Source organism: Netta rufina, assembly GCF_964035555.1.
Source record: "Netta rufina genome assembly, chromosome: 15".
Lineage (NCBI taxonomy): Eukaryota > Metazoa > Chordata > Aves > Anseriformes > Anatidae > Netta > Netta rufina.
Genome location: NC_140138.1, coordinates 10,693,661 through 10,708,927, shown reverse-complemented (window position 1 = coordinate 10,708,927; position 15,267 = coordinate 10,693,661). Strand labels below are relative to the sequence as shown.

Sequence of the window (15,267 nt, the reverse complement as noted above, 5' to 3'; positions counted from 1 at the left end):
GCTGTCCCGTCTCATGAAGCTGACTGTGCACTGATCTGTCTGAAACTTGCCAGCAGAATTAATTAATGTCACAGCGTGTCAGGAGGAGGGAGGGCAGCGCGAGGGTCTGTCGATGAAAGGAACTGCTCTGGCCCTGCGCTGTGCTGGCACGCTGAGCAAGAGGGGCCGGCCTGTGCTGTGTGGCTGTCCGGGGAAGCTGATGTCCACCCACAGCGGCACGCAGGGAGCCCGGTGGGTGCTCCAGTGCCCCGAGTTACATCCACGCGGCGACTGCAAAGCAGATGTCGCTTCACTCTGACACATTTCCAGAGATGCCGAGCGCTAACTCGTGCACCAGCCGCAGATGGCTGGGAGGGCCGTGGTGGACGGCCTCAGGAGCGAGGCACGGGCTCACACAGCGGTGTCCGCACCCCGCCGGTTGCCGAGGGGTTGCTCGCGGCCCGTCCCCAGCCGCGGGGCCCGAGGGGCTCACAAAATGGTGGCCGCACCCGGCTCCTCGCGCCCCCCACAGCAGCCAGGCTCCTGCCCTGACGGGAGGCCGGCGGGGCCGCGGCGCAGCCTCCCGACGGGCGAGCTGCGCCCTGGCCACGGCGGGACAACGCCCTTCGGCGAGGCTCCGGCCGAGAAAAGAGCCAAACGCCGAGGGACCGCGCTGGGGACACCCGAGGCGGGCGGCGCTGACTGGGCCGGCAGCGCGGCCATTGCGGCCGCTCCCTCCCCGAGCCGAGCGGGGCCGAGCGCTGCCGAACGCGCCCGAAGTCCTCGAGGCGCTGCCGGAAAAACCCGAAGGGCGCCGGTTGAAACCCGAGCGTCTCCGGAGATAGCCGAGTGGCGCCGAAGCGGCGGCGCTGAAGCGGTTGGCCGTGAGGGCGGGGTGCCGAGCGCGGCCCGGGCGGATGTGAGCGGCGCGGCCGCTTCCTGCTCGCCCGCGGCCCGCCCTCCGCACCCCTCCTCTGCGCTGCGCTGCGCTCCGCTCCCCGCCTCGGGTGGTGGCCGCTGCCTCGTCCCCGCTGCCAGCCGCAGGGCGGAGGCGGCCGCGACCCGCTGCCCAGACCGCCGCCCGCCCCTCCCCGCTCGGCAGCAAGGCCCCGCCGCGGCGGCGCAGCCCCGATGCAGGCCATCAAGTGTGTGGTGGTGGGCGACGGGTGAGTCCCGGCACGGCCCTCGGCAGCCCCGGCGGCCGGAGCGAGCCCCGAGGGGAGCGGCGGGGGGAGGCCGGGCCCTGAGGGGAGCCGCGAGGGGGGCGGCGGGGCCCTGAGGTGATCGGAGGGGCCGTTGGGGGGGGGGGGAGGGGGGCGCTGAGGGGGGCCCTGAGGTGATCGGAGGGGCCCTGAGGGGGCCGGGCCCTGAGGGGGCCCCGAGGGGCGGCGGCGGGCGTGGGCCGCGGCTTCCTGCTGGCGGCGGGGGAGGGGAGCGGAGCGCGGGGCGAGGCGGCGGCTGCCGACAGCAAATGGTGGCTGCGGCGCCGGCAGCGCCGGGGCTCCGTCCCCTCCCGTCCCCTCCCCGGGCCCCGGAGCGCGGCGGGAGCCCCGGAGCGGGGGCCGGGGGGTGCCGGGGGCCAGGCGCTGCCGCTGGCACTTGGCGCTCGCCGGGGGGAGCCTTGGGAGGCGCAGCGCGCACCGGGACGCCCCACCTGTGTCTGGGTGCCTGCGGCTCGGAGCGGTCCCGCAGCCGGGGCTCGCAGTGAGACCGGGCGATCTCAGCACGCCTGGGATGCTCGGGGCTGGGACCGTGCCTCTGACGGCCCGAGTCTCGGCTGGTAGGGCTCCCAGCCCAGGGTTAGGGTTCCTAGCCCAGGGAGGCTGCTGAAGCAAGGGAAACAGCCAACAGACGGCACGCAGGTCTGTGCTGACTGTTGTGCCTATAGCGTCCTGAGCACGGTGTTACAGACTAGTCAGGAACAACTTGAGGAGGCTTTTTAGAACCAATTTAACTCCCAAGTTTCAGATTTCAATATAACGAATGCCAGAATTGTGGTGGGGAAAGAGTTGGTGTGTTTACCACCGAGTACTCTCTGTGATGCTATCGCCATCAGCTCAGAGGCATTCTCTCTCTTACTGGTCGTCAGAGCTCAGGGGAACATCACGGGCCAGCTGGAAAACAAGACTCGTCTTATGCAGTTTGAGAGTTGTGGTGGCTTTTTTTTTTTTCCCTTGGTAGAAACAAAAATCCCAGTGTAGGCTGAGCATAATTGGTATCACAGCAAACTTCTGTAGATGACAGAGGAGCGTAAGTGTAGTTAAATGGGCTGGCCACTCTGTGTAATTTCATGTGGTGGATTAGTCTTCAAGCTATTTGTGTGTGTTTTAATTTTTGTAAATATACTTGGAATTCCTAAAAGGCATCTAAGTGTGCTAGAAAGATAAAATTACCTAGTATAACAGATTTGTTTCGTCTTCTCCTGCTGTACAAGATTCTGAGCAGTAAGGACATGTGTTCTTCCATGTTCTTCTTGCTTGACAACCATCTTGACAAACGAAGACTTCTCAGAGCAGTGTAATTCAGTGATGCTGGATAGAATGACTCTGGACTGGCCTTTTGGTTGTATTGATTTTAAAAACAACTAATTTGGTTTTTATTGTGTGTGTGTTTTTTTTTTTTTTTTCAATTCAGCTGAACTGTTGTCTATGACGGTGCTGTAAATAAAGGTGATGCATCATGTTTGGGTGGGGAAAAAGTTCCATCTACTTCCTCCTGGATTTGAGAACTCTGTATAGGCAAACTGTACGTTATTCAATAGTTCGTTCAACAAAGCAGCTCTTTTTTGTCCCTGGCTTTATAAATTACTCCTTTTCTAAATACATTTACCGCTGCTTGTATTGGAAATGAAAGTGGTGCAATTAAGTTATTCCCATATATGTGAACAAAATACAGTAGTTTGATTGGTTTTTCTTCCTCCCTAGTTAGCAGAATGTCTCTCAAGATTGCATTTAGATACCGTTGCTCATTTTTGGTAGCTTTTTATTGTCCTCCACTGAGGTTTTTAGGTATTTACTTACTTGTGTTTCTTTGCTGCTTCAAAAGCTCAAGCAGTACAGGTATTATTGAAAATGTGTAATGTTTGGCTTAGATAAGGCTAGAGCTTTAGTGTTTCTGTAAAACAATGCAAGTTAAAGATTTGCTTATGTGATATAAAACTTCAGTACTGTTTTATGTACCTTTTGCAAAGGTCTGCTAGGAACAAAATAAAGCTGTAGAAGTACCTGTGACTTCTTTTTCTTAATTTGTAAATGAGCAGGCTGTTTCTGATATACAGACTGTGTTTGTTCTTCGGGCTCTGTTTGATAATCTGTTTAGAGATCTAATGTGACTGGCAAAATGCTGGAAGGAATGCGAGTTGTGCTATCTCATTTTGCCCTTGCTCTCCTCTTCACTGTGGGGATTGTGTCAGGAAAAATAAATGGCAACTGTTGCTTGCACTTCTTGTAGATGCAGATAAGTAGGAATGTGCAGGACAGATGAAGAGCACTCCACTTGAATAACAACTACAGGAATTACTGCTGATTGACACTTGAGAGAAAGCACTGGTATAGGTTATTTTTAGCAGCTTTTGTTTTCACTCTAAAAAAGCATCTGTTAAGTGGTATGAAATCTCAAGTGATCTCGTGTAAAGCTAGGGGAAGTTCTGCATTTTGGAGAAATGATTACTGGGTGCCAGAGAAATGGTCAGACTTCACGCTCTGCTGTATGTACCTACTGCAGAAATATTGTAAGAGCGGGAGAGGTGAATGGAGAGCCCCTGTTTGAAATTGGGCTCACCTTGAGGCCCTGCCTGCTAGAGCCATGCTGTCGAGAGGAGCGGGGAATAACTGGCTTCTGCTCAAGTGCAGCGTGGTGCTTGGGGAGGGTGCTGAACACCTTGCATCTCTCCAGTCCACAGAGAGCACAGTGAGTTGAAGTTTGGAGATTTCCATTGTTGCCATTCTAAAGTTAATGCATAAATAGATGTAAGTTCTGAGCAGCGTACTGGGGAGAGAGTGTCTCAGCAAGCAAAACAGCTTATCTGGAAGAACAGCGGGTAACTCAGCCTACAGCAGAAATGCTGCGCTTCGCACCTGACAGTGAAGTTTGAGTGGAGACCTGGGCTGTGCATCCTGGCAGAGAGAGAAAGAAAGGAGGGAGGCACTCCAGGAGTTCTGCGGGCTGCCACCTGTTTGCAGATGTCAGCGTTTCTGGACTGAAACCAGCAAGTACTGCAGCTGGCCTCCACTGCCATGGCTGCAAGTGGCAACAAAACTCTCACAACTGGTTTTTAGTTGCAGGCAAGAGGGAGACTGTGCACCATCTGTGCAGCCCTGGTGCCTTCAGAGCGGAAGAAATGCTGGTGCAGGTCCTCGGGTGGCATTTCTGGTGTCACCTAATGTCACCTAACATGGCTCCAGGCAGCCCCCGTGCTTTGGGGAAACTTTGCAGAACTGGTCAGTGTGAATGAGGCCTGGGAAGAGAGATGGCTTGTTCTGTTTGCAGGAATGAGTACATGTGTGCTTTTGTAAAGATTGATTCCTGGATGGTGCCAGGAAGCAGCGAGGGATTCACTGCCGTCTTTGTAAGCCTTTTGCTTACTGTTAAGTGGTTAAAATGCCGGATTTCTGTAGGCCGTGCTTTTAATTACAGCCAAATGTTACCAGTTGCATTTGATGTACTGGTGGGAGGACAGAGCTATGATTAAGTAGTTGCTAGAAATTTTGTTACAACTAATACTGGCTTGGTGATATTTTAGGGCCTTAATCTTTATGTACAGGGGTTTATACTTTGCCGAGCAATTGGATTTGGAGTTCCTTAGTGCAGAACCAGACACTTTAAAGGACAGCTGAAAGTACTCAGAGGTTGTTCTCTATTTATAAAGATAGGTGTTGGTGTTCATTTTTAAGACTGGTGACTATAATGATCTGATTCATGGGGCAGTGAGCCAAAAGGCAAGGAAAGCAGGAAACTGAGGATGGAGCAAGCCTGAAACAGGGTTGTTGAACGTGTTTTTTCTTGTTCAAATGACTGATCGGTGCTGCAGATACACACTGCAGACACTTCTAAGCTTGGAATGAAACCTTTCACCACCTCCTCCTTGCACTGTTTTGATTAGCCAGAGCAGACTCACCAGTTTCTGAGCAAGGTGAACAAAGAAGCCTGAGCACAGAGAAAAGTTCTTGCTCTGCTGCTGGAAACGTAAAGTTTCACATCAATTTGTTAGAAGCTTGCATTATCTGTAAGGAGCCTGCTGGTAAATGAAGCATCAGACCAAACAGGTTCCAGAGGCATGAGAACACGTGGCCTCAGAGGTTTCCCTAAGGATCTGCCCTTTGCTTCTTGGTGCTCTGAGGGTTTTCGCGTTTGTCCTTCGTGAGCCTGCTTTATGGCACTGGGAGCGCAGTCCTGCGATATGCTGTGGCTGCTGAGACAGCCCAGGGAGCGAAACCCACATGGTGTCCCTGTGGGGGAGAGAGCAGCTTGCTGAGGCTCCTGGTGCTGGCCTGTTAGTAATGCTCGCTGGGGCAAGAGATAAGGTGGGATCTCCTCTCTCCTTCTGACGCTGGGTCGCGCTGCTCCCAAACTTCTCCACCAAAGTTTCTGTGAGGTAAATCCCTGTCCTGCTTCTGCCAACCAGCAGATCTCAAGCTTGTTGCTTTGGGAAGACGTTCAGAGATTGTATTTACTGAGAGTAGAGAGAAATTGTGGCACTTAACTCTTACAGCTTGGTACGAGAGGATGTGTGCTGACAGCAGGTCGGGCTGTGGAAGGGGCTGGCGTCGCCTTCCCTGGCGGCAGGCAGGGAAAGCAGCACAGACAGGCGGCCACCGTGGGGGGGGGGGGGGGGGGCACAGAGGGCTGTAGGTGGGATGTTGTGCTAGGGGGCAGCTCAGAAACATTACACCTAAAAAAACGGGTGTGCGGGACAAAATCCTGATGTTTTGCACACTGAAGCAACTCTTCTTTCATTGCATGAGCGCAGGTGGTGGTGTCATCAGGTGCTGCTGTCATGTCACTTGTGGGCTGCAGCATGCTTGGGAACTTGTGGTTATGCACCTCAAATTCACTGAGCCTGCCTTACATCGCGCGTCACTGGGTAAGGCTGGTTGGGTAATGCTGAGTGCTAAATGACTTTAAGTAATACTTTGAAGATGGTCGTGGGTAAATGAAGTGGCAATCCATAGTCTTCCAGACCAAGAGAAGAAATGCCACGATTCAAATGTGAAATTCAGATGTGAATGCCTCAGACGCTTGCAGCAGCAGAGCTAGTAAGCCCATGACTAAAGCTCATTTATGTGAGCTGTTTTTTTTCTTCTGCAAAAGCTAAAGGATAAAAAGATATTTTTAGCAGTAGCATTTGGTTCCTGGGAATATTTGTTGTTGTTTTTTAATATTAACTGCAGTTCTGAACTAAAATCTTGCTGAGTTACTTGAGCTTGTGGCAAGTTTAGGAGGCATATGCATTGAACCTAATGCTGATGGCAAGATTCATCTGTAAGGACAGTAAGGTGTCAAAGTTTCTGCTGGCTTGCTTTGAGCACGTGGTTTTAGAGATGCAGTTTGTCTGAGAAGAGTAACTGAGAGGACTGTGAGACAGTTTGGATTCTTTCAGGCATTATGTGCCATCACCTCTGAACTCTCTAAAGCTGTTAAAAGACTGCACTTGAAGTGAGAAGGCAGCAAGGAGCCCATTTTGCAGTTAATTAAAAAAAAAAAAAAGGTCCAATTTCAAGCATTCTGACCCTTTAATTGTAACTGTAACAAAAGTTTGATTATGTCGTTCATGTAATGTTTGACAGCAGATAAGATGTGAGGAGGAGGGAGGAGAAGGAAGGAGCTTGTTGCCAGAGTTCTGAAAGAAACCTGGAAGAGAACCTTGTCGTGCCCCCAGTTGTTCCAGGCTGTCCAGGACTAGATCTGTGGGGGAAGGTTCGGTGTGCCAGTTCCTCCTTCAGTACTGGATTGTGATTTATCTGTACCTCAGTTAGCGAAGTGTTGGGGTGGTCGTTGAGTGGGTGTGAGGGGGCGTTCTGCAATAACCATAAGTATCGTGAGGATTGCTGTTTGTATTTTCTCAAATACACAAAAGTAGTGATACGTTGCAAAATCATACATTTCAAGCTTTTTCAAACTTATGTAAAATAAAACTCAGGATTATCAAAATGGATGTTTATATCAGGTATGATTCCATTACCAGCTACCTGAAGGCCACAGCCTGTTAGGAGTTTCCGTGCATGGTAGTGACTACTGACACTCTACATTTTTCCTTAGACGATTGGATGTAATCGATTTTCTTCCCTAAAAGGAGTATTTCTTACTGAAGATGAATGGTTCTTACATGTGGACTTTTTCTTTTTACAGTGCTGTAGGTAAAACATGCCTACTCATCAGTTACACAACCAATGCATTTCCTGGAGAATATATACCCACCGTGTAAGTACTTACAAAATTCTAAAACCTCATTTATATCCACGTGTGTACGTTTGCTGCCATTCCAGGTTCCTTACTGGAGCCTTTTGAATTGGCTGCAGGCACCCCTTGGTTTCACCTTAAACATGGAGCTGGGCACCTAGGTGTGTTCAAGGAGAAGCACTTTGGACTTTTGCTATTGAGCATGGTCATACCAGGGCTTGTTCACGCTAAATCGGTTCTGCTTCTCTGACCACTAAGCCTCCCTGACTAGGGACTAGTATTTACTAACATTTTATCAGTTTTTATTCTCTTTTTAAAATTTCCATGTTAAGTATTACTCATAATAAGCAGTTTCAAGGCTATAAAACCTCGTAAAACATAGACATAATTGGTTTACGTGACTACAGACAAGATTTTTCTGTTCCTCTCTCTTTTTTTTTTTTTGTACTAGTGCCAATCCTGTACTAAGCCACAGCTCTGTAGCTCCTCAGGCATGGTTGTGGGGACTCATTTATTTTGGGGCTTCCCATTTTCTTACATGGACAAATTTGTTGGTATCAGTATTAGTGTAGTTCTTTTTTGATGGTGTTTTGGGTGCCAGGGGAGGTGTTTTACAGACAAGCAGCTCCCCTGCCTTTTAGAGATGTCTCTATAAAATACATTTATCTGTCTAACTTGCTCTCTATAAGCACTGATGATTTTTTTCTGGTTAAGTACATTTTAATGAGATTTTCAGATTACTTTAAAACAAAAAGGTCTTGGAAGGGTAACTACTCCTGATGTTATTTTTTTGTTCTTAAATTCAGATTTTTGCATAATAGTATGTATATATTCTTAGTGAACATAGTTTATCCTTAAAATATCATGAAAACCTTTGCACCTACAGTAGTGATAAAAGCCATGCCTGTCCTGGCTTCTGGTTATTAACTTTGGTGTTTCATTAGAGAAGATTTTTGTGGTGGCTTTTGATTAGCAGGGTTAATATTTTTTTTTAATCTTACCTATTGTTGTTGTCTTTAAGGATTCCTCAGTTGTTGCTGATGTAGCTGCTATTCTAAATCTTACAAAATGAGGCGGGCTGTCACTGTTTATTGTCCCACTAAGACTGGGAGATGCTTGTTAAGTGCACCACCTGCTTTGCTCTGTTCGCTGAGACTGACAAGACTTCTGCTGGAAGACCAATGAAAAAGATGACCTGCTCAGACTGGACTAAGTGTTGTGCATATTTATTCCCTCGGCTACTCAATACCAGACTTGGTATTTAAAAAAATGACTTTTTTTCTTGGAGCAGAAGGATGCAATAAATAAAAGCTTTATTTTGTAGTCTTCCCAGTTAGGACTCTATAAGAAAAAATCTGTGGGCCCTGTTTTACTGCAACCAAATGCATCTAGCTTTTCACTTTGTTATTTTTTACTTTCAGTTTTGACAACTACTCTGCTAATGTAATGGTTGATGGAAAACCAGTCAATCTGGGCTTGTGGGATACAGCTGGTCAAGAGGACTATGACAGACTACGCCCACTCTCCTACCCGCAAACAGTAAGAACTTCAGTGTCAAACTTTACGAATGCATGGTTTTGTCTAACATCCGGATTTCTTTTTTTAAACATTTCATTGTCGCATCTGAAGTTGTATTTATTAGTAACTGTGAATTGTTTCAAGCCACCTTCCTTCGTCCTACGTGCTGTAGCTGTAGTATTAGAATCTCTGATGTGTGTATAGCTGTCCAAATGTTAAAATTTGCATCCTCGGGTATTTGTGTGCTGGTACATGTTGGCTTCTTGTAGTTGCAGCCTCAGAATTAGCTTGAATCCTTGATTTTAAACAAACAAGCAAACAAAAAACCTGGGTGAATAGTCCCATCAACAAGTCCATTGATTTTAAGGTTAGCATGCCTGCCAAAAGCAGAGTTTGTTTTTGTTTTTAGGCATGATGTTTGGCTGCAACCTGACACTGTCACTGCTAAGCACTTGATACTGTTTAGCCTCTGTAAAGAGGTACTGAATGTGAGAGGCGGTTGTGAATGAAGATACTACTGCTATTGATAGAGCCTGGGTTGTGGCTTTCAAATGTACTTAAGCCCATGGCTATTTTATTACTTACTGCAGTTTGTGCTCTAACATCAGTATAAATGTGCTTCTCTCTTCAGGGCTTGCAACTGGTTAAGTCCTGTCTGCACACTGTGCATTTCCTTGTACAAAGCTAATGCTGGAGTAATCTGCTCTTTTCTTTCCAGTGCGACTTCAGCTACAGTTGATCTTTGTAGACCATTTTTTCTCATCTCTTTAAAGTTACTTTTATCTAGTGGAGTTGTCCTTTAAGTAAAGAAGGGTGGTAACTTGCAGATTTTGTTGTCAACTCTTGCTGATATGTTCGGTGCTAATAATGTAAAACAAGGACTAGTTCCAATTATTCTACATCGTAACTGCTCTCTTGAATAATATGAATCTTATTTAATTAACTCTAGTGCTTTTTTTAGTAAATTTGTCTTAATTCATAGTTTTCCTTAATTCACTGCTCACTAACTCTTAAAATTAGGCTTTCTACTCAGTTTCAAGACCCAAGATGTGCATGAACTTGCCAGTTGTAGACAGCTCTAGTAGAAATGCCAGAACTACCTGTCTTCTATTGTAAAGAAGCAACATAAATTTGTTTTTCTCCAATATTTAAACATTTTTAGGATATTAGGAGAACTTCAGGTTTGCTTAAAATCTTAACTAAAAAAAAAAGTATGGTGGAGCAGAAACAATATCCTAAAAGGTCACTCAGTGTGCGGCAGCAGAATTGTAGAGGAAAATATTGTTCCTCTCCTGTGCTGAAGGGACAGAGTGCACGTCTGTCTTCAGCCTGCTAAAATAACTGTGGCTTTCTAATAGTCTGTGGAAGAATTCTATATCCATCTAAACACACTTGTTAGAAAGTCTCTTCTGTACAGGCATGTATAACTGACAAGTAAAGGTCTGAAATACCTTCCGTTATTCAGATCGTATGTTTTTTACAGCAGAAAATGAAACGAAGATAGGGTGGTAAGTCTTGAACTTCTTGTGATGCAGTCTTTGGATCTTAGACTTATGCAATAAGTAAGCTTCGTCATCACTTAAAGGACAAACCCCACAAAATCAATGAATGGTTTGGGGAAAAAAAAAAAAAGGGAGAACAGTGGAACTAAAGAAGCCTGACTTCTGCAGGATCTGTATTCCGCCTCCCCCTTCTTTCATTGTGCTATTTAAAAATCACCCCCGCATGCACGTCTTTCCCTGTACGTGCACATGAGCCATGTTCTGGGTGAGGTAGATGCAGGCACTGCCTTTATTGGGACCACACATGCGTTTCTTGATTAGCCAGGCAGCAGTCCAACAGCTGGTAACTTCACAGTAAGAACTTTGCTGCAGTGGGGGTGTTCATTTGTATCTTTTCTCCTGTATTAATTTTTCTTAAAATATACAGGAATTTCACACTTTCTCCCAGATATATTTGAAGTTTATGAATATTCCTGGGTATCTGGGGGAGGGAAGAGGTTGGGAAAGATTATTGGGATAATCTTGTTTCTTTGAGAGACCAAACGAAAAAGGAAATTAGCTAGGAGGATGCTTTTTATGTGGGGTTTGCTCTTGCAAGTCTTCTTGGACAATGCAGACAAACATCTACAAGCTTAAGGGGAAGTCTGGTGGCCTGGTTTGTGTGCAGGTAGTTGGTTGTGCTGAGTTACAGGGTGACACATTTCGGAGAAAAAGTCTTGTGAGTATTTGTGAGCACAGATCGCTGGTTCAGAGAACATTTTTCTCTTAAATCCATTTTGGGAGTAACTTTATCTCATGCTGTTATTAGGTTGGAGGAACCAATGGTAAGAATCTATCTTCCAGTCTGACAGATCAACCTATTGCCGTATGTAAAACTTTAAGTAAACTTCAGTCCCTAGTTCTGTACATCTTGTCTTGCTTACGATAGTGATAAATTGGCCCCTATTTTATAACAAAGTACTTTTCTTGGAACTAATTGCTAGATCTGAGAACTTTGTTACATTTCTTATGAGTTGCTAAAGACTAAAGCTTTTCTCAGAAATGAATAGTGTTTCCTCCTATTTGTTAAGATTGGTAGTGTGCAAGACACCTGAAACCTTGAAATAATTCCTCCAGGTCACTGATTTTTTTGATCTCTGGAGATAGCAAAGGAGAGAGTCTGCATAACATAAATTCAATCACCACAAACTGCACATTTGGAAAACAGAAGTAGTGGCCATAGTATCACATATTTGATGTTGTTCCTTTCTTCTTTGGGGACGCTGCTACGGAAACTTCCTGGGGTGATGCATGAACAACTGGGTTGCAAGTGCTTAGCAATGCAGATGTCAGATGCTGACCTAACAAAATGCCTTGAAATGCAGCACAATCAACTAACATTCTGAAATGCCTGATTCTTTAACACATTTGATACTGGAGTAAGTATGGATGCAGAGGTAGGCTGGGAAAAGTTGGGCTTGCTTGAGATGTGTTTACTGAGTTTTGGGTCATACAGCAAGACTTAAGAATGATCTTCATCTGGTTAGGTAGAGAAAACTGATGTGGTTATTCCAAATGCTTGTATATGATTATTATTGTTTAATGTATACTGTACAGCAGCTAGTATGAAGATTTATGTAATATTTTTACCTGATCTTATTTATAATCTTCTGTTGCTGTCAACTGACAGATGGGATGTGCAAGATCCCCCAAAACATCAACTCTTCTGTCTGTGCTTTTTAATAATTTAGAAATGGAAGAAAGGAGCTAGTGTGATGCTTAGAGGTTTTTTATGCCCTTCTCAATCCTACTTTGGTTCTAGAGAAATTGTGGAGTGTTTTTGCAGTGATGGTGGTAGTGACAGTTCTAACAGATTCTTCTGCATTGGGCATGGAAGCAACAATTGTGGAAACTGGTGTACATTTTTTGTATTTTTGCGGTACCATGCTCTGTACTTTGCCTTTGCAATTAAAGATTACTTTAGAGTAGCACATTGATAAATACATTCATTTTTGCAGAAATTGGTGTGAATGGTAACACTTTGCAGCAACCTAAGCCGAGGAGTTGGCATGTCTTAAGGCTTAAATTGCTCAGAGTTCTGCGAAGAGCCATCCAACCCTGGTTTAGAAGCCAGTCTGACTCTTCGTTTGCTGTATCTTTAAGGATTTGAAGTGTTTTTCATTGAATGTTAGTAAGAGAAGGAGTGACATTTAGGGAAAAAAGTTTGCAGTGCAATGATATTAGAGTTTAGTTGCTGGCTACTGCAATAGCTGATTATAACTTGAATACAATCTGTTTGTTGTTTCCTTCCCCACCTCTTTGCCTCTGCTTGTAGCTGCCTGGGAATGTATTTCCCATGGGGAAAAGGACCTCGAATTGTCTTTTTGAGCTGTGTTGTTGACCTTGCCTTTTGCAAGTGTGATACGGATGGCAGCGTGATGGAGATGGTGGTGATACTGGTCTCAGTCTCTTCGTGGTGATATTTTTTTTTTTCAAATGGTTGCTCTGTCAGGCTAACTTCTGCTAACTTGTTTTGTAGGATGTCTTCTTAATCTGCTTTTCCCTTGTGAGTCCCGCTTCTTTTGAAAATGTCCGTGCTAAGGTAAGTATAAGTTGCTACCACTTTATTTCAATATAATGTTCATGTCACAGCAGTTTCAAGAAAACATTAGGTGACTTTTTGGCGGGCAATTTAAATGTAGTTTGAGAAGGCAGAAATCCATTTCCCTAACTTCTAAGTCATGGAAGTTCAGGGCACCTGCAGCACTGTAGGTGTGAGTTGCTTCTTGATGCAATAAGACAGAAGAAGATTGAGTTTTCAGCCAACAAGATGTTAAGATCACAAACAGGAAATCTAATTTTAATGCAATTTAAAGAAAAATATGTATATATAAAAAAGTAAAAATTGGGTTGATGCCATTTGTTTTGTGGATGGGATGGCATTTAAGTACATGCTGTGCTACTGTTGCAGTTTTTTCATGCCTCTGGACAAGCTTGTCTATGGCAGTGTGGCCATAAAAGAGAGCTGGTTGCCACGGGTGGGAGAAATGCAGATCAGGGGTCTGCCACAAAACAAAGGGGCGAAAATACAGCCTTTAATAGGATGAACTTTTAAAGTATATGGAAATACTTGTTGGCATTGTTTAAAAATGTTCTGCAATTGTGTATTTTTTTAATACTACCTTAACAGCTCTTACATGTTCCCTTTAACTCTCCCCTGCTTGAAAGAGTCAGGAAAGGCTCTGAGCCTTTCATTTGTCATGTTGCATGTTGCAGAGCCTGCATGGAGATCTGCCCCCACACAGTTATTTTGTCTTTGCAGTGGTATCCTGAGGTGCGGCACCATTGCCCCAACACCCCCATCATTTTAGTGGGTACCAAACTTGATCTCCGAGATGATAAAGACACTATTGAAAAGCTGAAGGAGAAGAAGCTGACGCCCATCACCTACCCACAGGGCCTTGCCATGGCAAAAGAGATTGGTATGACTGCAGCTGGGTTACTGGTGGCTTAGTCAAATTCTGTGGAAGAAACTGCAACTTTATTAAAATAAATGTATCTTTTTTTGTGGTGCTAACTAAGCAGCAGTGCTGTTTGTAATTGCCCTGTCACTTCCCACAGGTGCAGTGAAATACCTAGAATGCTCAGCACTTACACAGCGAGGCCTCAAGACAGTGTTTGATGAAGCTATCCGAGCAGTTCTTTGCCCCCCTCCTGTAAAGAAGAGGAAGAGAAAATGTCTGCTGCTGTAAAGGTTACCTTCCCTGCCCCACTCTCCAACCCTGTGCTTTGCTCAGAACGATGGAGCAGTCACATTCAATGCCAAGTCTTTCTGTTATAAATTAGTTCTCTTCCATAAATTTTGAACCAATCAACAGTTTCATGGTTTCATTTGTTTGACGTACGGAAGTTACTTTTCATTCTACTAAAAGCAGAATCCTGAAAAGACAAACTTATATAAAGCCTTATTTTTAAAATCCTATTCTTGCTCAATTAATTAAGTGTTGCCAAACTATCTGCTGAACTAAGTTGCATTGTTGTGCTACGAACACTAAGCACTAAACTGTTTTTTAAAGATTCTTCTTGAAGATGACTCTAATTTCTGTTAGGAAATGCAGAAACACTTTCTAGTTTTTCACAGTAACAGTACCGTATAATTAGCAAAACACTGCAGCCTGATGTGTTTTATTATTAAAAGTTTTCTCAACCAGGGTCATTGCATAGCATTGTATATCAAACCTAAGTCATTGATGACTGACACCCTTGAGTCACAGTGTAAAATGCTTTATCATTGGTAAGGGCTTGGTTGCAATCTAGTTCTTGCTGCTGTGATTTAAAAAAATAAATAAATAACTATTCTTACTGAAGTGTATCTAGTCCTTTTGACAGCATTGTGTTGTGATGGATAAATGAAATATTGGATTGGATCACCTGATAGTGCCAGACAGTATTTTGACACTGTACAGATCAACTTACACTACACTGCCAGAGTAGTTGAAACTGAAGTGACTTTATTTAAGGTTAAAATTGGTGACCGTTTTCCCAGTCATGCAGTAGTGGAAGAGAGGTTGGTGTTCATAGGTAAATTCCTTTGAATTTCAAGTAGGGCATTCATTTAGGTACAACTTTGATCAGTCATTCCCACAATAGTTGTGTAGTAAATGCTTTTCTTGTAGAATTTCTTCTTACTGAGCAATATAACTTGTATTTTAAAACCTTTCTGATGGTAGAATTTTTTTTTTTTTTTTTTAATAGAGTAGAATGTTCAAGCATAGCCTCCTTATTTTCCTGGTATTTCTGACCCAGTAAGTTATACGCTTTCTGAGGAGCTTTTAGTCTATTAACTAGGTGTAAAAATCATGTGAAGCAGCTTTACATGTTTTAGTAATTT

At 44.9% G+C, this 15,267-nt stretch overlaps 1 protein-coding gene across 2 annotated transcripts; it reads left to right on the top strand.

The window, feature by feature from the left end:
* Positions 1–841: 841 nt before the first annotated feature.
* RAC1 (Rac family small GTPase 1) lies at positions 842–14,743 on the top strand. 2 transcript variants are annotated; one of them, XM_084296136.1, is made up of 7 exons: positions 842–1,145; positions 7,327–7,398; positions 8,799–8,916; positions 11,206–11,262; positions 12,916–12,978; positions 13,699–13,858; positions 13,998–14,743. In XM_084296136.1, exons 1-7 carry the CDS (start codon positions 1,111–1,113, stop codon positions 14,126–14,128), a joined length of 636 nt encoding a protein of 211 aa, XP_084152262.1. In that variant the 5' UTR covers positions 842–1,110; the 3' UTR covers positions 14,129–14,743. The 2 variants fall into 2 exon arrangements, with proteins under 2 accessions (XP_084152262.1, XP_084152261.1); XM_084296135.1 differs by lacking the exon at positions 11,206–11,262.
* The last annotated feature ends 524 nt before the right edge of the window (positions 14,744–15,267 follow it).

What these genes read in the sequence shown, in the direction of transcription:
- RAC1 (XM_084296136.1), top strand. Translation starts at nt 1,111, where the DNA reads ATGCAGGCCATCAAGTGTGTGGTGGTGGGCGACGG. An exon ending in TGTGTGGTGGTGGGCGACGG is followed by an intron (nt 1,146 to 7,326) that starts GTGAGTCCCGGC and finishes TTCTTTTTACAG; the next exon opens with TGCTGTAGGTAAAACATGCC. An exon ending in CACTCTCCTACCCGCAAACA is followed by an intron (nt 8,917 to 11,205) that starts GTAAGAACTTCA and finishes TGCTGTTATTAG; the next exon opens with GTTGGAGGAACCAATGGTAA.